The 23,994-nt window shown below is 33.2% G+C and overlaps 3 protein-coding genes across 5 annotated transcripts; 1 reads left to right on the forward strand and 2 right to left on the reverse strand.

The window, feature by feature from the left end:
* The first annotated feature begins 554 nt into the window (after positions 1-554).
* Positions 555-9,763, forward strand: LOC125822471 (NADPH-dependent diflavin oxidoreductase 1). Of its 2 annotated transcripts, XM_049501868.1 has the most exons (12): positions 555-792; positions 867-944; positions 1,094-1,198; positions 3,107-3,198; positions 4,709-4,893; positions 5,401-5,495; positions 6,016-6,090; positions 6,171-6,281; positions 7,662-7,799; positions 8,019-8,138; positions 8,825-9,041; positions 9,133-9,763. In XM_049501868.1, exons 1-12 carry the CDS (start codon positions 646-648, stop codon positions 9,660-9,662), a joined length of 1,893 nt encoding a protein of 630 aa, XP_049357825.1. In that variant the 5' UTR covers positions 555-645; the 3' UTR covers positions 9,663-9,763. The 2 variants fall into 2 exon arrangements, with proteins under 2 accessions (XP_049357825.1, XP_049357826.1); XM_049501869.1 differs by lacking the exons at positions 555-792; positions 867-944; positions 1,094-1,198; ... (2 more) ...; positions 5,401-5,495; positions 6,016-6,090 and adding an exon at positions 8,274-8,340 and having other exon boundaries at positions 6,263-6,281.
* Positions 9,764-10,633: 870 nt separating this feature from the next.
* On the reverse strand, positions 10,634-12,029 carry LOC125822248 (uncharacterized). The gene is made up of 5 exons (XM_049501629.1): positions 11,792-12,029; positions 11,605-11,708; positions 11,339-11,510; positions 11,096-11,258; positions 10,634-10,970 (listed from the first exon to the last, which is right to left on the reverse strand). The coding sequence occupies exons 1-5, from the start codon at positions 11,960-11,962 to the stop codon at positions 10,954-10,956; spliced, it is 627 nt and encodes a 208-aa protein (XP_049357586.1). The 5' UTR covers positions 11,963-12,029; the 3' UTR covers positions 10,634-10,953.
* A 779-nt stretch (positions 12,030-12,808) lies between these two features.
* Positions 12,809-17,890, reverse strand: LOC125822440 (ubiquitin receptor RAD23c-like). Of its 2 annotated transcripts, XM_049501835.1 has the most exons (12): positions 17,706-17,890; positions 16,297-16,458; positions 16,117-16,170; positions 15,639-15,706; positions 15,486-15,545; positions 15,198-15,375; positions 14,099-14,251; positions 13,955-14,020; positions 13,833-13,880; positions 13,642-13,748; positions 13,385-13,463; positions 12,809-13,199 (listed from the first exon to the last, which is right to left on the reverse strand). In XM_049501835.1, the coding sequence occupies exons 1-12, from the start codon at positions 17,769-17,771 to the stop codon at positions 13,083-13,085; spliced, it is 1,158 nt and encodes a 385-aa protein (XP_049357792.1). In that variant the 5' UTR covers positions 17,772-17,890; the 3' UTR covers positions 12,809-13,082. The 2 variants fall into 2 exon arrangements, with proteins under 2 accessions (XP_049357792.1, XP_049357793.1); XM_049501836.1 differs by lacking the exon at positions 15,486-15,545 and having other exon boundaries at positions 17,706-17,884.
* Positions 17,891-23,994: the final 6,104 nt, after the last annotated feature.

The following is a 23,994-nucleotide window of genomic DNA, read 5'->3' on the forward strand; positions in this document are numbered from 1 at the left end:
ATCAGCTAATGATTTTTTGCTAGAGAGCGATCAGAGATGCTTCTTTAACTTTTCATATGCCATAAAGTCATTTGACATAGCCACGTTGAAACACAACGATTATTTCCACTACATTTAAGGCAATTTTTTAAAACTTATCAACGTAATCTCTCCTAATCTCTTGAATAACGGTAGGCTTAAATTACCCTTCATTTTTATAAAATGATTTCATTGCCATTTTGTTTCTTAGAGATTTTGCCTTTAAACTTTGAAAAACGGTAGAAGACCACACACCATTATTTGGTTAGGAGTTCAATGAAAACTCAATTTCTATCAGTGGCTCTTTTGGAAATTAATCAGCTCTTAAGACGTAATTATTACTTGTTTAATATTTTCGACGTGATGTTTTTCTCTAATTGTTTTTGACGTAATTAAAAAAAAAACTGGTAAAAAGTTATATGACTCGAAAAAGAAAATTAAATGAATTTTATAAAGTAAAAATAAATAAAAGCAAAAAACTCTTGAAAAAAAATGGGTTTAACGCGGGTTCTTTGATTAAAAACAAAAGGGGTTCCCATATGACGGCGCAGCGCCCGTAAAGACTACGCTATCGTTCCGTTAGTATCTTCTTGAATTCCAAAAGACTTCAATTGCAGTAACCAATCAATGGTGATGGGAGAGAAGCCAAAGAAGCTATTAATTTTATATGCATCTGAGACTGGTAATGCCATAGACGCCGCTGAGCGTCTTGGCCGTGAAGCTGAGCGTAGAGGATGCCCCGTCTTGTTGCTCTCCGTTGATGATTTTGACCCTGTAATTTTCCTTTCCTCTCCTCATTGCTTCAGAAACAATTACAGGTCTAATTAGTTAATCATTCTTTTTGTTAGAGTTCTCTACCGGACCAAGAAATTGTAATCTTTGTGGTCTCAACTACAGGTCAAGGGGACAACCCAGATTCTATTAAGGTTTGTTTGTTATCTCCATTAAGCTTCTCGTGTGTTTATTAGGTCCATGATATTTGATGTTTCTTGTAGGTGTAACTCCTGAAGACACTGTACATAATTGTAGTTTCTTTCTTTTTTTCGTTTTCTCGTTTTCTTGTCTTTTCTTGTAGGTGTTTTGGAAGTTTCTCTTGCAAAGGAATCTTACCCAGAACTGGCTTAGTAGAGTCAACTATGCTGTGTTTGGCTTGGGTGATTCAGGCTACCAGAAATATAATGTACACACTCGCTCTACCTAATAATACTTTTCATTGTTTATCTGCTATTTTAGCTAAAGATTTTCCAAAAGTAACTCGGTCTGATTTGAAGATTTGGATCAACTGGTTCAGTTCTCCCAGAGAATCTTGATGTCTATAATTTCAATTTGATAGGTATCCCATAGCACAAAGTCCAGATATGGGTTCTTAATGAATCATGTAACCAATATGCAGTTATACCATTCTCCTAAACAATACAAGACTATGAGTAGAACCAATCTCATTAGTTTTTGTGACTTAACAAGGGGTCAAAAGTTTATTCACTAATGTAAGGAGAATAATTTAGTTCTAATGTTTATAACAGCAAAATGGTTGATGACTAATATCTCAATACTTCACCAAATTACGAACTGTCACCAGCTATATATTCATTTCAAACAGCTGAAATCCATAACTATAAACTGGAAGAGAATGGTAAAGCACTGTATGGAGCAGAGAAGTCGCAAAAATGATTCTTCAGAAGTTGACTAGGCTTTTATGTTTTAACATGTTTTCATTGTTACTACATAGGAGGAACAGGGGTATCTACATCCTTTAAATATTTTCAATGCCCATGCATACAACAAGAATATGCTTTGCCATTTTCATCTCCTCAATGACTGGACATCCATTTTCATCTCCTCAATAACTAGGGACAGAATGATCGTATTAGTCATTTGGCGAATCCCGTATTTGAAAACCACTCTGATAAGTGAACGGGAACCCTATCGTCAGCTACGCAAGAACTTTACCAATATAGTCATATCATCTTGGAAAGTTTAGGGCCAGATTCTGGAGTGAATCCAGTGACCCAGGCACCAAGCCTACGAGATAGAGCTTATTGTTGAATTTCGAAATCAAATCTAGAGAAAAAAGATTATATTTTCAGCAACCAACTGATTTCCATGCTTGGTGCAATCCTCGTACTTTAATGTGCTTGAGAGATTATAATATCCTTCTTGACAGTTCTTATTTAACTGTGCATCACTAGTTTATGTTGACAAAGGTGGGAATTGGGAAAAAGTGAAAGAAAACATGATATTAGGATACCTCAACTGTACTGACAGAACAACCCCAGAACTGTGGAAAGAGAATGGTACTCTGAGGAGAAATGATAATAGCAGAAAGAAAATCCTTAGGGGTCGTTTGGTTTGAAAATGAGTTATGATGGGATAAGTTATGATGGGATAAGTTATGTTGGGATTAGTTATGATGGGATAAGTTGTGCTGGGATTATTTTTTATTGAGTGTTTGGTTTGTTGTATTCAAAATAATAAATCTTAAGAACAACATATAAGTTTACTAAAGTACCCTTCATGGATGTGAAAAGTAATGTACAAAAAGTGTTTAAAGGGATATTTTTGTCATTTAGTCATTTTATCCCAGGATAAGTTATTCCGGGATTACTATACCACCCATGAGAAGGGATAACTTACCCCGGTACTAATTATTAATCCCAGGATAAGTTATCCCAAACTTCCCAACCAAACACTAAATTAAGAGCCACAAAATAATTATCCGAGGACTATTTGTACCTATCCTTCACACCAAACGACCCCTTAAAGTTTAATCTTCCTACTTTTCTTTTTGAAACTCTTTTTACTCCAACTTTTTTGCCTTTTCTGAAATATAACTTTGGCGTGTTTTAGGCTTATCAGTTAAGTAATTGAAATTACTTTTCAACTTTGTCTTTCCATAAGATATATTTATTCCCTTTATAACAAAGACAGGTAGTGATCCTGGTCAATATCTGTGCTTTGTGTTTCTAGATGACTTTTTTGCTTGTCGGTTGATTTGTTGCCCTAGCAAATATTTAATCTAGAAAATTTTAGATTTATGAAATTATGTATTCCATCTTTGAATGTTGATGTATGGATTTTATTGCTGCAGTTCGTTGCAAAGAAACTTGACAAAAGACTTTCAGATCTTGGTGCGACAGCAGTGGTGGAAAGAGGTCTGGGAGATGATCAGCACCCTTCAGGGTATTGTTAACTTTTAATCTTGTAGAGGAATAGTAGATTTATTTTGCCTGATCATCTGCAGCGATTCCTGCATGAAGATCTGGCCTTCTGCACTGTGAATGCACATGTTATGTTGTGGATTGGTTGAATCAGGAAACACTCATAATGAAATAGGGTCTGAATTGTTTACCAATTCTCAAAAAAAATAAAAAAAATAGGGTCTGAATTTCATCACGTATCCTGTTTAGCTTGTCCTTTTCTTCTGTTGTTTCATCATCTTTCGTTTTTTTGCTCTTCTTTTGCCTCTTTTTGTGTGGAGAATGTAAGGATTATAATGTACTTCCCTAAGAATGGTGCTAACAATTCTTTACAGGTATAGCAAAAGGCAAAAGTATTCCCTTCTATTCCTGTAGGAATTCCAATTCCATAAATGCTAACACTGATTCAGCCTCATCTATGAATTCCTTGCACCAAAAGTAAAACAAAACAAAATTACCCTTTGGGGTGGCCCAGTGGTTTGGGCTTGGGACTTCTATGTTGGAGGTCTCAAGTTCGAAACCCCTTGCTAGCGAAAGCAAGGGGTTTGCCTTCTGGGTCAAGCTTGTTGCACCGGGCTTGCCTAGTGCGGGTTATCTCTCCTATGTGGTTTGCGAGCTATTGCATAGGAGCGGAGGTTTTACCCTGTGCGCACCCAAAGGGTAGCGGCTGTGGGTTTCCCTAGTCATCCAAAAAAAAAAAAGTTAAACAAAATTAGCAACAATTAAAAAAAATGCAATTAAACTTGATCATTTGGATTGAGTTAACACTATCTTCAAAGCACCTTTTTGAACTGAAAAATAATATTTTTGAACTAATCAAAAGCACCTTTCTGTTAACTTCTGTCCAAACAAGCGTGTTGTTTCATCATCTTTTGCAATTGTTAAGAAGGAAAATCCAATGTGATATACAGGATGATTATTTGTCCATTTAATAATTATTCAACTAAACCACAGGGATTGAATGACATTAAACTTCTTCAATCTAACTCTTCAGGAGACAGATCTAAAAGAATTTGCATGTTAGGATCTTGAATCTTCCTAGTTTTGTAGGTAATGGTAATTTAAGAATACAGAAGTTTTTGCTCTCTACGTGATTGTAGTTGATTACATGTGCTGAAGCTTCTTTACATTAGGAATACAATGGCTTTACTGCTTTGGAGAGGCTGCTCACCTGCTTATGTTGAGTGCTCCTCTTTCTTCGTTTCTTCTGAAATTTTTTCAAATACTCTAGCAGAATTTCAGGTTAGAGGGGGAGGGATGTTGGAGAGGGTAGAGGGGAGGCTCATTATCCACCGAGTTTCAAAGATGAAAAGACCGGATTTCTCAGTTATCATAAAAAAGAATTTTAGGAACTGCTCCTTGTCTATCACTTTATGTCTGTTCGCTTTATCATGTCATTCATCTGGTTATCATGGGCGCCATGAAGAATGTCTTGTTATTTAGCCGCTGTTCTATTCGAAGGTTGAATTGATGCATCAAATTTCCTTTTGCAGATATGAAGGTGCTCTGGATCCTTGGATGTCCACCTTGTGGAAAGCATTATACCAAAAAGATCCGAAATTATTTCCTAAAGGTCCAGAATTGATGACTTCAAATATGAGTTTGATGGATCAACCTAAAGTACAGATTACTTATCATGATGTTGCTGAAGGGACTTCAAACTTTTCATCTATCCCAGGTAACTTGCTAAATTGTACTTGAGGAATCAACATCTGCTTTAAACTTCAGGTCATTGTAGATTCAGTGTTCTGGCTGACAGTCAATAAAATTTCAGTGCATGAAAGCATTTATAAGCCTGGATTTATGGAGAAACTATCCCCTACAAGGAAAGATCACTATATATATATAAAACCTTTAATGATACAAAAGAGAACTCATACGTAAGTTTTTTGTTTTTTTGATAAGGAGAACTCATACATAAGTTTGTGTAGTTTGTTCTGGAGTACCTTCAGGACTATCAGGAATTTTTTACTTGTTATCCTGTCACTAATGAGCTTTGGAAAATCATTTTCTTTCTATTATTTTGATGCATGAGTGCATCTAATTATTGTTTCTTGTGCTTTTTGCTATTTGTTTTTCTGAATAAGCTGGAGTGTTTCTTATTTATTGTATGGCTTTTTTGGCCTAAATGCTTCTGTTAGTTGTCTTTCAACATGTAGTAGTGATAAAACCTGTGAATTTGCAGATGTCAAACTTCTCGAAATGCAGATTGAGAGCACGCGCTTCATATTGCCAGGAAAACTTTCTGGAAAGTACAGTCCCGAGTGCTTCTTAAAAATGGTACACGATCTCTATATACCTTTCTTTAGATTATGTGTCAATGCATGCACTGGAGCTGTCGCCTGTGGAGGTTGAATAGCTCCTGCTCCTGAAACAGAGAATTTTTGTTGTGGATTCACTTGTGATTCTTACCAAGCAAAAGTGATTGCAACAAAGTGCTAGTGTCTCTCTAGAAGAGTAGCATATATTCTGAGCATCTCTGAGCTCAAACAGAAATGACATATAATTGATATCATCCTTGAAGATATCATAATTAGTGTCATTCAGTTGAGGAATTTTTTTTTTTTTCATTAAGATGGAATTCTGAACCACTTCATCAACAAGATACATAACTCTTTTTCCTTGTGAGAAGTGCTTACTGCAGAAATATGGCACCAAAAACCCACTAAAGAGATGTTGCCAACACTTGTTTGAATATATTACTCTCTCTCTCTATCTATCTCTATATCTCTCTCTTCAATGGTGATGGTTGTGATGTAGGCATTGATATATTCTTTTTTTATTCACCTTATTGATGTAGGTTAAAAATGATCCATTAAGTAAGGCTGGCTCTGGGAAAGATGTCCGCCATTTTGAATTTGAATCTGTTTCATCTGTAAGTGCTGTACATTCTAATCTCTCTTTTACTCCTTTCACCTCATATGATCCTTTTGATGATTTCCTTTCTGATCTCAGAGTATTGAGTATGAGGTTGGTGATGTTGTTCATATTCTCCCTGGCCAAGATGCTGCAGCTGTAGATGCCTTCATAAAGCACTGTAATTTGAACCCTGAATCATATATCCGAGTATGTACTTGTCTACTTTCTTGACTCTCTTGCTGTCACTAGGACCCTGCTCCTTCAAATCTTCCTCCTAGACATTATTTTGTATTCATGCATCTTTAATATGGGTCTATTATCACATGGATTGCAAGTATTTGGAAATGTTAAGTGCAACTCAAAGGAAAAGTGTACAAGTATTGCAAAGGATTTGGGATATGGTAGACAAGGGAGCATTACCTAGTGGTAAAGACCCTGCACCTCTAATTTGGGATTTAATTAACCAAGGGAGCAAGTGAGAAAGGACCATTACTGGGCTCCTGAGTAGCGCATTTGGGGACTGCAGTTTACCATATTAAAAAGAACAAAAATAAGGAGTTCAAACTTCAATTAATTAAAGAGATACAATTAAAGGGAAAAGGCATTAGTACACCCCTGAACCAAGGTCGAATTTCCAGTTACACACTAACTTTCTGGGGGTCCTATTCTGAACTTTCTTAAAACAGAATAAATAACAGTGTGTTCTGTGGATCACTGTGCCAGCATGTATTCTGTGGGCTGTGTGGGAAGGAAGGAATTTTAGGTGTTTGAAGATGATTCTGCAGCTGTGCATAGACTAAAATACACTGTCCAAGTATTTTAGCTTTTGGGGGTTATATGAAGATTGTATATGACTGGTACTTTACTTGACTTCCTAAGCTCCATATGAGTACCTGTCCCCTTCTTGTGCTACTTTTGCTAATAAAATTTAACTTCAAAAATTTCAGTGGGATGGAACCTTTTGGAAGTTGAAGAAGTCAGAAATAGATAGGTAAGCAGCAGCACAAACTATTACAATACAGGCACCACCAAAACCTCCTTGTTGGAGAGCTAAGAGGGTGGGGGGATGGGGAATGTATTAGCACTTCTTGTGAGGGGATCGTATACAAAAATAGGTTAGATCACTTCAATCTCTAGGTTAAGTTCCTGAGGTCTTGTTAATAAAAGCATTGAAGTAGCTGAAGTTCATTTGCTTTGGATAAGTTAATGAGAATGTCTCTACCTCCACGAGGTAAGGTCTGCGTACACTCTACCCTCCTTAGACGACCCCACTTGTGGGATTTCGCTGGATATGTTGTTGTTGAAGTTAATGAGTCCATGTATACAAATCTGTTCTACAATGAGGAATTTGAGATTTATCATCTCATTTCTTTTCTCCCTTCTTTGTGGTGAGATTAGGGTTTGCAAATGTTAGCAATTTATCAATTGAAAAGGCAGATTTATCAATGTATGAACTCTTCTATTATTTTTTATATTTTATTTTTATTTATTTGGGGGGGGGGGGGGGGGTTGTTACTAAAGTGATAGTTAAAACTCAAAGAAAGGAACTCTTCAATTCTTATATTACTATATGAACATTTTTTTCAGGTTCAGGCTAATGATAATAAAGAAAATGAACAAAGTTATGATTTGAGAAATACATTGAAGGTCCCTGTAAGATTGAAAACTTTTGTGGAACTGGCAATGGATGTTGCATCAGCTTCCCCAAGACGGTATTTCTTTGAGGTAAGCCATGGAATGTCTGAATTTCTTATTTGTTCTTACGAGTAATATCCCATGACATTGTATAATTAATATCTTCTGCTGTTGTCTTTGTTATGTGCCTAGACGTCAATGATGCATCTTGTGTTCATCTTTTTTTGCTGCTTGGGGAATAGCATGTTATGCATGATCACCACATATCATAGTAATTTGATAAGCCATTTGGATCGTTGACTTCTTCAGGTTATGAGTTATTTTGCTACTGCCGAACATGAGAAGGAGAGGCTTCAATACTTTGCTTCACCAGAAGGAAGAGATGATCTTTATGAGTACAATCAGAAGGAACGTAGAACTGTACTGGAGGTAATGAAAATATTTCCACTCTTTGTATAGATTAATGAAGTTGCCTCGGAGTGGTCATTGGCATTTTCCCTTACTGTTGGGTTCTTCAATAATATGGTTTCTCTTATGGTAGATTTTGTTTCATGGAATGTATAGGTACTATAGTTTAAGAAGACATACTAAGAAGCAAGAAGTTGGCCCAGTTCTTTTGGAAGCAAAACTGGTTAGCCAACATTAACCCTGTCATGCATTCACATTACAGCATCTTGATTGTCAAATTAGAAAATAGCTCGAGTTGATATTTGGTCTAGTAATTAATCAGACTCTAAATGTGAAATCTAGAAATGAGCACATCTTCTACTAGTCCCTTTACTTGCAAGCAATGAAAGCTTGATATGTTAGTTAGGTAGCCAACACTATTTTTAGTTGAAGTATGGAATAAATAGCTACAGACTCCACATTTTTGTTTTGGAAAACATGTAAGCACTTGATCTTTCGCCTATAGAATGATCCTTCTACTAAATAATAATGCCTTCTCATGCAAGCTGACCCACCCTTATTTTTAAAAATGCCCATTTGTAGTTAACTTATCGATTCACAGGAGATAATTTTTTGATTTGGAAATAAATTATAAAAATATTTCTGCTGATAATGCCTCATTTTATTACACTGCTTGATATTTTTCTATTTTCCAATTTATATTGCAGGTATTGGATGATTTTCCATCTGTTCAGATGCCTTTTGAATGGTTGGTTCAGTTGGTACCTCCACTAAAAACTAGGGCTTTTTCCATCTCTTCTTCTCACTCAGCTCATCCAAACCAAGTGCATTTAACTGTTAGTGTGGTATCGTGGACAACACCTTATAAGAGGAAGCGCACGGGTCTTTGCTCGTCATGGCTAGCTGAACTTGATCCTCAGAAAAGTATGGTTATTGGAGTAATTTATAATTACAATGCCTAATTCATTTACCTCTTGTAACTCATTGATGATGGTTTTTGGATTATGTCAAACAGGTGGCCTCATACCGGCATGGTTTCAAAAAGGTTCTCTTCCTTCCCCCCCGCCTTCACTTCCTCTTATTCTAATTGGACCTGGCACAGGGTGTGCACCTTTTCGTGGATTTGTGGAGGAAAGAGCCCTTCAGAGTCAATCCGGTCCTACTGCTCCCATTCTTTTCTTCTTTGGTTGTAGAAATGAAGAAAATGACTTCTTATACCGAGATTTTTGGTTGTTTCATTCACAAAAGGGGGGAGTCCTTTCTGAAGAAAAAGGTGGCGGCTTTTTTGTTGCCTTCTCCAGAGACCAGCAACAGAAGGTTTATGTGCAGCATAAAATGAGAGAAGAAAGCTTTAAGATATGGAATCTATTAACCGAGGGGGCAGCTGTGTATGTCGCAGGCTCTGCCAATAAAATGCCTTCTGATGTGCTGTTGGCATTTGAAGAAATTGTATCTAAAGAAGGCGGGGTTCCAAAGGAAGCTGCAGTCAGGTGGCTTAGGGCATTGGAAAAGGCAGGCAAGTATCATGTCGAAGCATGGTCTTAACCGCTGCTTGTATTTTTCCATCTCACCTTAAAATTTTGGGATGAGGAGCCAAAAATCTGTGCCCTATTCAGCCAAGTTATTTCTACATGATTCATATTTACCATATTCATACGCAGAATTTGTGTCTAGTGTTCACAAAAAAGCAGGTTTTATCGAGAGAACAGAGTGCATCAGAAGGAAGAGTCGCTTGATCGTTGCCTAGGATAGGTTCCTTGTCATTTGGAGCTGAAAATCCAGAGCAATCCCTAATGGCTAGTATGGTGCGATATTTGTGTTGGGGAAATACAATTTATGTTTTGAGAATTAAATTCATGTGAGGTTAAGGATTATTGAGATATAGCATTTCTTATTATGTAATCCCAAAATAAACAGAAAAAACAAGGTTGGACCTACAAAAGTATATCAATGTTTTCAAGTAGCATGATTGATCTCTTTGGCATGGAAGGCAATATTACTGATTGATTAACCTTTTCTTCAAGCTTATATAGCTTGAAAGACTCTTTTTTAATATAGATTTAAAAGCAATGTGTAGTAAAGTGATTAAGACGCATTCATTTTTAATAATCAGCATGGTGATTGATGATCAAGAAGTTATAATTTAAATGGTAATGAATGCTACAAGATCAGATTTAGTGACTTCTTTACCCAATTATTCCTGTTAACTGCGGGAAAAGAATTGGTAGGGAGCACTTCCCCTTTAATGGATCTTAGGAATTAATCGCATACCACTGTAGGTATCGGGGACTTCTTTAAAAACGATATCATGGAATAAGAAATCCTATTCCTGGAGATTTCGTAACTACTCCAAAAATGAAAAATTTGACAAAGTTGAGTTTATTTTTTTCGACAAAAAATTGAATCTTAAAGAATTTGTAGGGAGCATAAGTTATTTATTATTGGGGATGTAATAAATGTAGTATCTCATGTTTTCTGCAAAACATATGTAATTGCTTACTGATCTACATATACTTGTATGTTTCTGTCTTCAACAACCCCCCACTCCCCAACATACACACAAGCAAATTCCTAGCTAAGAAAAGAATATGAAGGTAGCAGTTCATCCCTGAATAGCTTCTGTCACATGCAGCTGCTCTATCGTTGTTTTCCTGGCGAATGTGTTATGGTTACATGATTGCAAAGATGCTTGCCAGTCAACCATCCCTTAGTAGACTTGGATGGATCCAAAAAAGTCTTGCTAGTAGTGCTGCTGCTGATAGGAGAAGCATCAGTTCTTATGTACTATCTGACTACCCTTCAATATGATCACTGAGTGACCTGCTTTTATGCCTTGTTAAGATCCCTCTTCACCTGTAATGGTAAAAAAAAAATTAATGTCATGTCATTTGAAGTTTCAATCTTCTTTTTTTATGAAGTAAGAATCTGAAGCTTCACTCATAAGTAGTGATTGCCATTAAAAATAGTCAAGAAAATACCTTTAGCACATTCATTTTCACTGTTAACCTCTGGCTTTGATAGTGATATGTGACTAGTCTCATCCTCTGCACACAGATTGATACCACAATCAGCAGCAATATCATTAAGCATATCGCGTCTTTTCCCTGACCCTGTGTGACGTCTTGACAGCTTTGGTATCATCTGGAGAAATTTTCATGATCAGATTAGTTTGAGAAGTCATGAATATTTTAGGGACGAGAGAATAAAGATAGCTGTCCTACCTTTGGCTGCACGCTACAATTATTTCTTAATTCAACACATTGAGCTGCAAATTCATTCCCATATCTTGAGGTGAAAATCTCACGAAGTTCATGTAGCTCTGGGAATTCTCCCCATCTTGAAGCTGCATAAATCAAGCTTGATATTGCCTCTGCTAGCTCCTCAGGACATTCCCTGTTTAAACATTCGCGAGCACATTGTCAGAGAGATGCCCCAATCTCGCTAGTTGCAGATTTTGATAAGATATATACAAGTAAGTAGTACTCACCCTTTAGTTTTTATGAGCACCTTTTTTTCTATTAGGAGATGGCAATACTTTTCCATCATTGTAAGTGCATCTACAGTGTTCTGTTCCTTGATAACAAGTTCGACCTGTTAATAGTGAAAATGATCAGTAGTGATATTGCTTGAGTTGAGAAGAGGAAAATGGAATGGAGTATATTTTGGGAACTTACTCGATGAAGAGCATCTTCTTGGCGACCAAGATGAAGTAGTTGAGTAACATCAGAGCGGGCGAGTGAGCACCTAACTTGGTGTTGCTTTTTGAGAATGGAAATCCTTGAGATGGCAAGGTTAGCCAGTGTTGCAACTTTTGATGCCTTGAATTTTCTTCCAAAGAGTCCCATGTTTGTTTTCTGTTTATCAAGTGTCTTGGGAGCTTGCTACTTACTAGTAACTGGAGTGAAATCTTTTTTTTATATACACACACACTCGCACATACATGCAATTGAAGAAGTGGTCAAGTTGAAGTAGACAAATTGATTTCTTAATTCCCTTTGTTTGATAACGTGTTAAGACTCAATTATTTCAACCTTTGAACTTGTCAACAACTTTATTCAATCCATGAAGTCATGAATGGTTGATGGCTGTCTTGGAACATGTCATTTTCCATTTTAACTAATACTTTGAGTCGCTGTTGTTCAATTTGCCAAATTGTTAAAGGACTAGCTGTGCAGAAAGAGACCTAGCAGTCTTTTTACACTTTCTCCTGTTTACTTTTTGATATAAGACGTTTTCCTGTTTATTAACCAGTTCAACAGCTCTTTTGTGCCGACTCTTTCAACATGATTGGTTTGGTTTTTTTCACTTTTTTCTTGATTCACTTGACAAATGAATGTCGTATAAATATATTTATGGTTCCGACTTCCAACATAGTTGATTGAGTTGACGCTTCTAGATCTCAACCCACCAAGGGGAAACCAAAGAAATTACAGAACTCTTCCTCTATTGTGAAGTTTTAGAACAACCATGTAAAAAGAAACCAACGGAACTTTCAGCATTTGAGGCATGAGACAAGGGACTTTTTTCAAATTTCAACTAGGGATATTAAGTGCACATCCTGTAAATTAAACACAAAAGACACCTAGTACAAGGCAAGCAATCGATTTGGCAACTACGTGGCCATAGCCGCCATCCAAATCAAAAAAAGAAAAAAAAAAAGGATCCCTAGCTTTAAGGAAAGATGAAAGAGCTTGCAGGAACGATTTGACTGATATAATATGAATCATTATACAAAAGCGTCCAAGTATCCAAGGACAAAAGAGCTTGCAGGACGATTTGACTGATATAATATGATCCATTATACAAAAGGGGCCGAGTATCCAAGGCTAGCTGCTGCGAATGAGGAAATAAAATGTACTCCACATGGCAAGATAAATAGGAAATCGCGCAGATTTAAAATGAAGAGAAGCAAAACAACTAATAATGGAAACTATAACAGGTCAATAGCACTATGTTATATCCATGTCATTCGTCAAACTCATGCATGTGATCTAATAGATAGTTAGCAGCCAGCTCCTCATTTTTGTTGCAGGCAAAGTATACTTCCAATACTAAAGCTCGATCAAATCCCATAGCTTCAAGCTGCCAAAACAATATCACCAACCACAGTGGACAAGTACAAGAAAATTATGTTAGCTCACTAAAAAAAAACTTGCAAAGCGACCCATCAGCATTTTGAGATATCAAAGTAAAGGCATTCACATTAAACCGTCGATAATTGCATTTACATAAAACTTTATTTGATGAAGGACAAATAAATAACTTACACGTTCAATAGCCTCCCGCTCTTCAGGTGTAACAGTCACAGCCTGTGGTATTGCTCCTGCTGTCTGCCCTAACACATTCCTGATACACCATATAATGAGAAAATCAGTCTCGCATTCAGACACAAGATGGTAAAGAAAGGATCTAGAATAGATATAACACAAAAAACCAGCTCTTAAATGCAGTCCACTCAAAGCACTTTTAGTAGAAAAATAGATCCATCACAAATCAAAAGAAGAAGAATAGCAAATGCTCTTACCCCTCCCCTTCAACAGGTTCATTGATGAGGCGCAGGAAGTCCGGTTGATGTTCTTGAATAAGCCGCATCAAATGTGGATTTTGCTTACCCAACTCCTGGAGCATAGGCTGCAGATAACAAACATCATGGTTCAAGCATGTCTGGAAATGCTAGGAGCAAACAAACTGATCATAGCATATAATATCCCATACCTGCAATATCTGCGGATTGGCTTGCACCATTGCTCGAAGGGCCTGGAACTGTTAATGGAGAAGGATATGAAATTGTGATTTCAAACTAATAAAATCTAACTTGCAAAAAGCGTATAACCCACCTGTGGACTACTGCGTAGAAAATCCAAATTTCCAGCACCGGCATTTGAGCCAGCATTTGTTAAGCCCTGATTGCGTAAATACAAATTTAGGTTAACGTCACAACAAGTAACTAGGCAAATTTAAGTTTCTGGTATATTTACTACCTGAGGGAACAGATCTAGAGGATTAGCATTTGGTCCACTGGAAGGAACTGCTAGTTGTGAAGCATCCTGAGCTGCAGGGTTTATAGCCTGACCACTGGCAGGAGCAGCAGGTGTACGGGCAACAGGCGGAATTTCAGCTTGTTCAGGAATACCCTGAAAGAAATTGATATTGATGTGTTTCCAGTATAGGTCAAAGATGCAAGTACAGAAAATAAAACGCATACCCATATCTGCCTTAATAAGACTACAAACAGGGATCATATAATTATATTTTCTTACTTCATGAATTCAGTACCATTTCCTAAGCAAAACAGGTTTAAATGGATATGAAGCTCTAGGGATGAATAAACTATAAATGCAATGCAATGCACAAGGTTTAAAAGTGCATATTTTGGGTGACCTGGAAAAAATGTAATGGAAGGGCATTTGAGGAGCAGGAAAAAATTCAATGCTACACAATAAGAACAATTTGCCATTTAATGTGTATGATTGGCACACAGCAAGGAAACCCTTGTTTATACAGATGACTGGATGGGAATTTTAGAAGCTGGTTTTTTACAGTGAACTTCCTCTCTAGTAGACAGATGACGCTCTACAATTTTCCTCCACTGCGACTAATATATATTACATAAATCAAATGAATGTTTTAAATTCCATGTCCAATCAAACACCGTTATGTAAATCAAATAGAGGGAATAACTCATTATCAAAAAGCAATGAACAAATTGAAGAAATAGGAGAGAAGGTTCTCTCCAAGGTACTAGCATGAAGAAGGTGAATCAATCCTGCATCACTCTCACATTAACCAGACAACTGGATTCATCATTTAACCAATAAACTGGGAAATATTGGAAGAAAAATATCCTCAATTGTTTGGAAGACAGAAGCCAAGAAAAGAGAAGAATACAAAGATAGCAAAGGGAAGTGGTCATGCAGAAAGGGAATAAATCAAACACTGAACTACATGATATGCCAATGCTCTTGCACTACCAACGTAGCATAAATTTGAATTTACCTCCTAGCAAAATCTAACCAGGAATGAGGTGCAAAAAAGGAACACAAAGAAAGATCACATAAGCAAAGCTAGCTGCAGACTCACAGAATACAAGTAATCAACAGCTCTCTCTGGATTGTTATATGCAGCACGCAAAGCACGCACAACTGTATCCCTATCCCAGCTTCCCCCACCCATATCAAGAATCTGTTGAACTGTGGTCTCCAAGTTACTTCCAGCAACAAGGTTTGATGCTGCTTGGTCATACACATCGGTTACAGAACTGTTTGACAGAAAGGAATAATACTCAAATAAAGACGAGACTAATCACACAGTAAGGATGAATATAAGCAAAAGCCAATTCCCTAAACCAAGCATGTCGTATGTTTTCACCTAGCAGCAGCAGCAGGCACAGGGGCAGGAGCAGGAGCAGACTCAGAAGCAGATTGTGGACTGCAGAGCAAGCAAATCTTAAGACTAAACCAACAAAAATTCAAGTACAGACGACCAGTGAGGAAATCAAAGATACCAGGAGGAGAAACTTACAGTGCAGCAGTAGCTTGAGGTGCTGTTATCGTCTGTCTAGCTTGGTCAGTGGAACCAGCAGGTTGTGCCTAGTCATTCAGTTTAATATCAGCTCTCAAAATCTAGATTAACATAACTATCTTTCAATTGTTCAAATAAAATATTTTTACACTTGCTACACAGGAATGGCATGTGAAATGATACTTTACAAGAGAATGAAAATATGGCCATTCTGCAAGGCACTAATGCCCTTATTCTCTTTCAGCAATAAATCATGTTACAAAAATGACTTAAAACCTTATTTTAGAAAAAGACTTAAATGTAGTCTCAACTCTCAAGCATAAAACCAGGGGTACACATCGCCATACCAGCCAATGGATAAAAGTGCATAAATGCATCTTAAACAAAGAAATATTTTATTTTGAAAGAAAAAAGGAAGGAGGCAGTGATGCAAGCAAGCAAGAACAACCTGAACCCATGAAGGCAATTAAGCTCTCACCGTATTTGAAGGAGCTGCTGGTATAGATGAGGTTCCAGTTGATGAGACCTTATTCTACAATTAGCACAAAAAATATGGACAGTACCAGTATTAGACAAGATGTAAAAAGACACACTTGCACAACTCACAGCCAAACAATAGAAAAGCTTATTGCTCAACACATGCTTGTACAGTCACTACCTTGGAAAGCATAATGACCACAAAACTATTTTCAGCAACTTTGTTTTCCTCAAGCGTCGTAGCTTCCTTGAGAACTTTACCCTGATGGATAAGCATCTGTTGTGCAGCAGGGTAGACATCTTGCCCCTGAACTGATTCTATGTTTTTCTTCACATCCGCAACCTGAATAATTAGCCATATTGGTACATCAGCTTCTGCAAAAAGGAAAAAGAAAAAAGCATGGAGAGGGGGAGGGGGAGAGGGACCCAATATATAGATATAGAAACCCTAAATAAAATAATTGAGTTCAAAACAAATTAGGAAACCCAAACCCAATTGAATTAGCTTTGCACGCGTAGAAAAAAAAAACTGCACCGCCTTATTTTGTTGCTGCCACTGATGTGGTGTCTTTATGACACGTGGCAGCTGAAAAAGATTTACGAAGAACTTCGCTTTGCCGCCAAGCAACAGAGAGGCGCCCTGCGAGAGGAGGTAGGGGGTGAGGGTCATCAATTCTAAGAAGGGGTAATTATTCTTTATGGTGACCTTATTCAACTAACGGTAATCAATACACATCCTAAAGGGGCCATCCTAAAAAAACTGCACCGCCTTATTTTGTTGTTGCCGCTGATGTGGTGTCTTTACGACACGTGCAGCTGAAAAAGATTTACGAAGAACTTTGCTTTGCCGCCAAGCAACAGAGAGGCGCCCTTTTTGTTAATGCGAGAGGAGGTAGGGGATTAGGGTCATCAATTCTAAGAAGGGGTTATTATTCTTTATGGTGACCTTATTCAACTAACGGTAATCAATACACATCCTAAAGGAACTATCTTTGAATAATGCAGCTTCTCATGCATTGGATGATGAAAAACTATTCTATGATCACCTCCCCCAAAACAAGGGAAGATAAACTATACCCAAGCTTGCACCTCTTGAACAAACAACAACTCGAAGTTCTTTTTTGCAACCTAACTTGTGTGCAACTAGTTCAATTAACGGTGGCCATTATGCAAAATCTCACAGAAAGCATTTTTACAACACCAGAAGCAAGTAATTGATAGTTATAGTTGAGTATTGTAATACTTCCAATGCAACAATTATATTAAAACTACTAACTGGCAAACAATTATCCGTTTAACACAAAATTGAGTACTATTCCAAGCAGTCATATAAGGATGTCCCGAGAAAAATTAATAAGCAGCATTAGCACATATACTGAAGAGCATAACTTGGACTCGACCTAATACAGATACACATTCAGAATTACTAAAGTAACGCCCTAAAACCACACGAGTTGCCACTCAAAACCCTAATCAGACTCCAATGCCGCTAAAGCCATTCAATTTGATACACACATTAGATTGCACATGAATAAGAATATTCAAGCAGCATATACAATTGAAAAATAAGAGAAAAAGGTTGTTAGTTACGCTATCTTCTGGTTTTACTTCGATCTCGAAGTGAGTGCCTTTCAAAGTCTTCACGAAAATCTTCATCTTCAAGCTCTTGTTTACCCGTTACTCTACTTATTTGAAACCGGCACGTGAAATTACCGGCCGTCGCCGGCGGAACGTTCGGACAGAGCAAAAAATCTGAAGTCGGAGTCACAGTGAAAACCGGAGCTGATGTCTCTGACGTAATTTATATAACCTTAGGAAAGGCAATTATTTGGTGACCCGACAGTCTTTCACAGCCCATATTCTACCAATAATATGATGCCACGTAAGGGGAAATTTCCGCACGTTTCAACGTTGACAGCCGTATTGTAGCTCCTGTCTAATCATATCGAAGTTAAAAATAGAAAAAAAATTAAACCATTTTATCAAACTTCATAATTAAACATATATTTGATGATAATTTTTTTAAATCTATAATCAAATACTGACATAAATTTATCTTAAATTTTGTTACTTTCTTCATCCCAATTTAGTGTGAAAACGTAACATTTTGAATAAAAATAGAATAGAAAATATGTTTATTGGTAAATTTGTATATTTATCTTCAACGTTTTTAAGGATATTTATATATGAGAGAACTAACCGTTGAATAGTAAGACTAAATGAAGCTTTGATGATTTTCCTAATTATTGTTGATGACAGTTTTAAATGTTCACCGCGCATTACATATAAGCGTGTGATTTTATTCTTTCTTTCCGTTACTAATTGATGAGTCTACTACTCTTATCATATGTGTATGTTTAACTTTTGGTTCTTTCATGTTTAGCTTAAAATATAGTATCTAATAATAAAATCGTAACGAGCCATTTTTTACTAACTTTTAGGAGATAATCCTAATTCTTCATCCCCAATACGACACCATAGTGAGCACTGTTTAGATTATTTATAGTACATAAGTCATATTAATTACGTAATTAATTTGTTCGACATTATTCTTATCATTTATATAATTCTTATTCGTATGTATCATACGTACTATTAAAATAAATATAATTTTTTGTATCAAAACCAAGAATTTCTACAAGTACTTGTAAAATAAAATTGAATTGTTAAAGATCATTTTCAAATTTCAATTGATAAATATGATTAATAACCAACGCATAAAATTAAATATAAAAAAAGACTCACTAACCCACAAGATATGAGCATATGAATTATACATAACAATTGACTCGAAATACATTTAAATTCAAGGATGGTTAAGTACGTACCCAGTACCCTCACGATATAGGAATAAAATTATAGTTATATAAAGTTATTCAAAGATGACTTGTAGATAATGATTGACATTTCAAGCCGAGCATTGATGATTTATTAGCAAACTTTATTTCAGTAAAGTATTTGATAAGATAAAAATAAAAACTACATGTAAAGTAAAGTTGTTTATCAATCGATTGATTTTAAAGGTATTACAAATCAATTTTTTTTTTTTAAATAATAATTATAATACTCTCAAAATATTTAATAAGGTACTTAAAAATTATCTAGTAATTTGTATGTGAAAATCAAGTTTCATTAAATTGGAATTTATCAGTTTAGAATAAGCACCAACAACACGTGATGTTTCGAAGATTAATTGTAAAAAGAAAAAAAAAAACAAGTACTATAATATTTGTCAATTTTAATCCATATCTTCGATTTTCGAAGTATTTGTTATGAGAGAAAAAAAAGATAAAACACAAAAATAAATATTGGACTTATATTTTGAGATTGAGGTATTTCATTCTCATTCTTCTTGTTTTTGTAGTGATTTCTTCTTTTGAACTATACAGTATTTTATCAAGTTGTTTTAATTGTTTTTTAAAACTAAATCTACTACTTATATATAAGTGTGGATAACACTCAGGTGGAGGTCAACATGTCTGCTTCACCTGTGTGGTTCCATACTTTACTATATATTAGAAGAGTCTAGGATTTACTACCATTGTACCAATAAAATCATTACAAATGTCCAAAACTTACTATATAAAATATATAAGTGGGCCCCACCTCCTTCCACTTAAATAATATTTTTCAACCTTATCATGGTAAAAGTTGAATTTATTATCCTTTTCATTTAATTTTATATGATATTATTTTTTCCATAAAATCATTATATATGTTTTAATAATTTAAATTTCAAAAACATTATAATTTAACTTTAAAGATTTTATTTTATCAAAATCTTGTACATTGAAATATATAGTTATGAATTTAAAATACTTTTAAAATCATATAAAAATTTCAATAACTTCTCAAATTCCATAATATAACACTTAAATACTACATATTATATATTAATTACTATACTATAAATGACTTAAATACTCCATATTATCTATTACAATAATTAACAATTATTTGACACTTTAAATTCTATCAATGCCATATAAATTAGGATAAAAAACCTAACATATAATATTTAAATATATTTAAAAATAATATAAGTAATACTATACATTACAATAATTAACAGCTTAATTATTTAAAACTTGTATAAAAAATTTAATTGACTCTCTAAATTCTATTGGTACCACATAAAATAGATTATATAATAAACATATATTGTTTGAAATTGACGAAAAAGAAACAATAAATTACAATAATTAATAAAAAAATAGTCCACTCCAAAAAATCTATCAATTAACAACATATATTGTTTGAAATTGACGAAAAAGAAACTATAAATTACAATAATTAACAAAATAAATCTCTCGACTCCAACAAATCTATCAATTAATTCCACATAAATTGGGACATGGCAAATAACATATAGTATTAAAAAATTAGGTTCAAAATGTACTAAAAAATACAATAATTAACAACTTAATATATTAAAGAGACATAAAAAAAGGTTAATATTTGAAATTCTGCATCTGCCACATAAATTAGAACAAATAGAGTAATAAATATTACTTTCAAAATTATGTTAAAAAAAAGTACTACAAATCACAATAGCTAACAATTTAAAATATTTTTAAAATCATATAAAAATTTCAATAACTTCTCAAATTCCATAATATGACATAAATTTTTAAAAAAAGTGTTATAAATCATAATAAATAGTACAATATTTAAACTACTTTAAAAGCATTATAAATTGTAATAAATAATACAACAATTTAAATTACTTAAAATTTAACGACTTAAAAATATTTTTTTAAATGTATTAAAATTTTGGTTAATTGTCAAAACTTTACATGTGCCACATAAATTGGGACATGGACAGTCACACATATTTTTAAAAAAAAAATTACATTAAAAGTATTCTATCAATTAACAACATATATTGTTTGAAATTGACGAAAAAGAAACTATAAATTACAATAATTAACAAAATAAATCTCTCGACTCCAACAAATCTATCAATTAATGCCACATAAATTGGGACATGGCAAATAACAGATATTATTAAAAAATTAGGTTCAAAATGTACAATAAAATACAATAATTAACAACTTAATATATTAAAGAGACATATAAAAAATGCTTAATATTTGAAATTCTGTATGTGCCACATAAATTAGAACAAATAGAGTAATAAATATTATTTTCAAAATTATGTAAAAAAAAAAGCACTACAAATCACAATAGCTAACAATTTAAAATATTTTTAAAATCATATAAAAATTTTAATAACTTCTCAAATTCCATAATATAACACTTAAATACTACATATTATATATTAATTATACTATACTATAAATGACTTAAATAATCCATATTATCTATTACAATAATTAACAATTATTTGACACTTTAAATTCTATCAATGCCATATAAATTAGGATAAAAAACCTAACAAATAATATTTAAATATATTTAAAAATACTATAAGTAATACTATACATTACAATAATTAACAGCTTAATTATTTAAAACTTATATACAAAATTTAATTGACTCTCTAAATTCTATTGGTACCACATAAAATGGATTATATGATAAACATATATTGTTTGAAATTGACGGAAAAAAAACAATAAATTACAATAATTAATAAAAAAAATGGTCGACGAAATTGATGAAAAACAAATTATAAATTACAATAATTAACAAAATAAATCTCTCGACTCCAACAAATCTATCAATTAATGCCACATAAATTGGGACATGGCAAATAACATATATTATTAAAAAATTAGGTTCAAACTGTACTATAAAATACAATAATTAACAAAAGAGACATATAAAAAAGGGTTAATATTTGAAATTCTGCATCTGCCACATAAATTAGAACAAATAGATTAATAAATATTATTTTCAAAATTATGTTAAAAAAAGTACTATAAATCACAATAGCTAACAATTTAAAATATTTTTAAAATCATATAAAAATTTCAATAACTTCTCAAATTCCATAATATGACATAAATTTTAAAAAAAAGTGTTATAAATCATAATAAATAGTACAATATTTTAACTACTTTAAAAGTATTATAAATTGTAATAAATAATACAACAATTTAAATTACTTAAAATTTAACGACTTAAAAATATTTTTTTAAATGTATTAAAATTTTGGTTAATTGTCAAAACTTTACATGTGCCACATAAATTGGGACATGGACAGTCACACATATTTTTTTAAAAAAATTACATTAAAAGTATTCTATCAATTAACAACATATATTGTTTGAAATTGACGGAAAAAAAAATATAAATTACAATAATTAACAAAATAAATCTCTCGACTCCAACAAATCTATCAATTAATGCCACATAAATTGGGACATGGCAAATAACATATATTATTAAAAAATTAGGTTCAAAATGTACAATAAAATACAATAATTAACAACTTAATATATTAAAGAGACATATAAAAAATGCTTAATATTTGAAATTCTGCGTGTGCCACATAAATTAGAACAAACAGAGTAATAAATATTTTTTTCAAAATTATGTTAAAAAATAGTACTACAAATCACAATAGCTGAAAATTTAAAATATTTTTAAAATCATATAAAAATTTCAATAACTTCTCAAATTCCATAATATGACATAAATTCAAATAATAAAAAATATATATATTGGGCCCCGTGCTGGCACGGGGTCCTATATCTAGTACATATATATTTGTCTATTTTTTTCTCTGTTTTAATTTGTTTGTCTTATTTTTTTAATTTTTAATATATTTAAAAATCGCATAAAATACTATAAATCATGATAATTGACAATTAAAATTAATATATATGTGTCACATAAAATGGGACAAAAGAAGTAACATGTATTATTTAATTTGAAACTACGTAAAAAGTATTGTAAATCTCAATAATTAACAACATATTGACTCTTGAAATTCTATTTGTGATATATATATATATATATATATATATATATTGGGACAAGGAAGGTAACATATATTATTTTAAAATTAGGTAAAAATTGCATAATTAACAACTTAAAATATTTATAAATCATATCAAAATTTAATTGACTCTCTAATTTTATCCATGTCACATAAAGTGAGACAAAAAAATCTAGTGCTTATATATAAGTGTGGATAACCACACATGTGGCGGTCTACCTGCTTCACCTGTGTGGTTCCACACATACATATATATTTGCCTACTTTTTTCTCCGTTTTAATTTGTTTGTCTTATTTTTAAAAAAATTTATATATTTAAAAATTGCATAAAAATACTATAAATCATGATAATTGACAACTAAAATTAATATATTTGTGTCACATAAAATGGGACAAGAGAAGTAACATGTATTATTTAATTTGAAAACTATGTAAAAAATATTGTAAATCTCAATAATTAACAACATATTGACTCTTGAAATTCTATTTGTGCTACATATATTGGGACAAGAAAAGTAATATATATTATTTAAAAATTACATAAAAATTACAATAATTAACAAGTTAAAATATTTAAAAAATCATATCAAAATTTATTTCACTCTTTAAATTTTATCTATATCATATAAAGTGAGACAAAACAAATAATATATTGGGTCAGTGCTAACACAGACACTTATATCTAATAAAGTATCTTGTATAAGTTGACAAATTTCCTGACAAACGACTTATGGACTATTGTCTATTTTCAACACAAGAAACCAACTAATTCTACATTATTTGCAATCTAAAAAGTAAATCAAACTTAAAAATTTTATTTTCAATTATTGTAAAATTATCAATTAACCAGTGTTAAAGAAAAAATTAAACTAATACGAGATCAATAATTTAATAAAAAAAAATTAAACCATTACTAAATTATTAAACTAATAATTCGAATAATTAATAGCACTTTTTAGTTTAGATTATCAA

Source organism: Solanum verrucosum, unplaced genomic scaffold (genome assembly GCF_900185275.1).
Source record: "Solanum verrucosum unplaced genomic scaffold, falcon-dt-bn FXZP01000103.1, whole genome shotgun sequence".
Classification (NCBI taxonomy): domain Eukaryota; kingdom Viridiplantae; phylum Streptophyta; class Magnoliopsida; order Solanales; family Solanaceae; genus Solanum; species Solanum verrucosum.

Bases quoted from the DNA above. Each gene is read 5' to 3' on its own strand.
- LOC125822440 (XM_049501835.1), bottom strand. From the start codon at position 17,771: ATGAAGATTTTCGTGAAGACTTTGAAAGGCACTCACTTCGAGATCGAA. The intron at 14,021-14,098 runs GTAGTAAATATA...TTACGCAATCAG, and splicing joins CTCTAGATCTGTTCCCTCAG to GGCTTAACAAATGCTGGCTC. The intron at 13,200-13,384 runs GTAAGTTATTTA...TTGTTTTGGCAG, and splicing joins AGCGGGAGGCTATTGAACGT to CTTGAAGCTATGGGATTTGA.
- LOC125822248 (XM_049501629.1), bottom strand. From the start codon at position 11,962: ATGGGACTCTTTGGAAGAAAATTCAAGGCATCAAAAGTTGCAACACTG. The intron at 11,709-11,791 runs GTAAGTTCCCAA...CACTATTAACAG, and splicing joins AAGAAGATGCTCTTCATCGA to GTCGAACTTGTTATCAAGGA. The intron at 11,259-11,338 runs GTAGGACAGCTA...AAATTTCTCCAG, and splicing joins ATTGTAGCGTGCAGCCAAAG to ATGATACCAAAGCTGTCAAG.
- LOC125822471 (XM_049501868.1), top strand. From the start codon at position 646: ATGGTGATGGGAGAGAAGCCAAAGAAGCTATTAATTTTATATGCATCT. The intron at 793-866 runs GTAATTTTCCTT...TCTTTTTGTTAG, and splicing joins CCGTTGATGATTTTGACCCT to AGTTCTCTACCGGACCAAGA. The intron at 9,042-9,132 runs GTATGGTTATTG...TATGTCAAACAG, and splicing joins TGAACTTGATCCTCAGAAAA to GTGGCCTCATACCGGCATGG.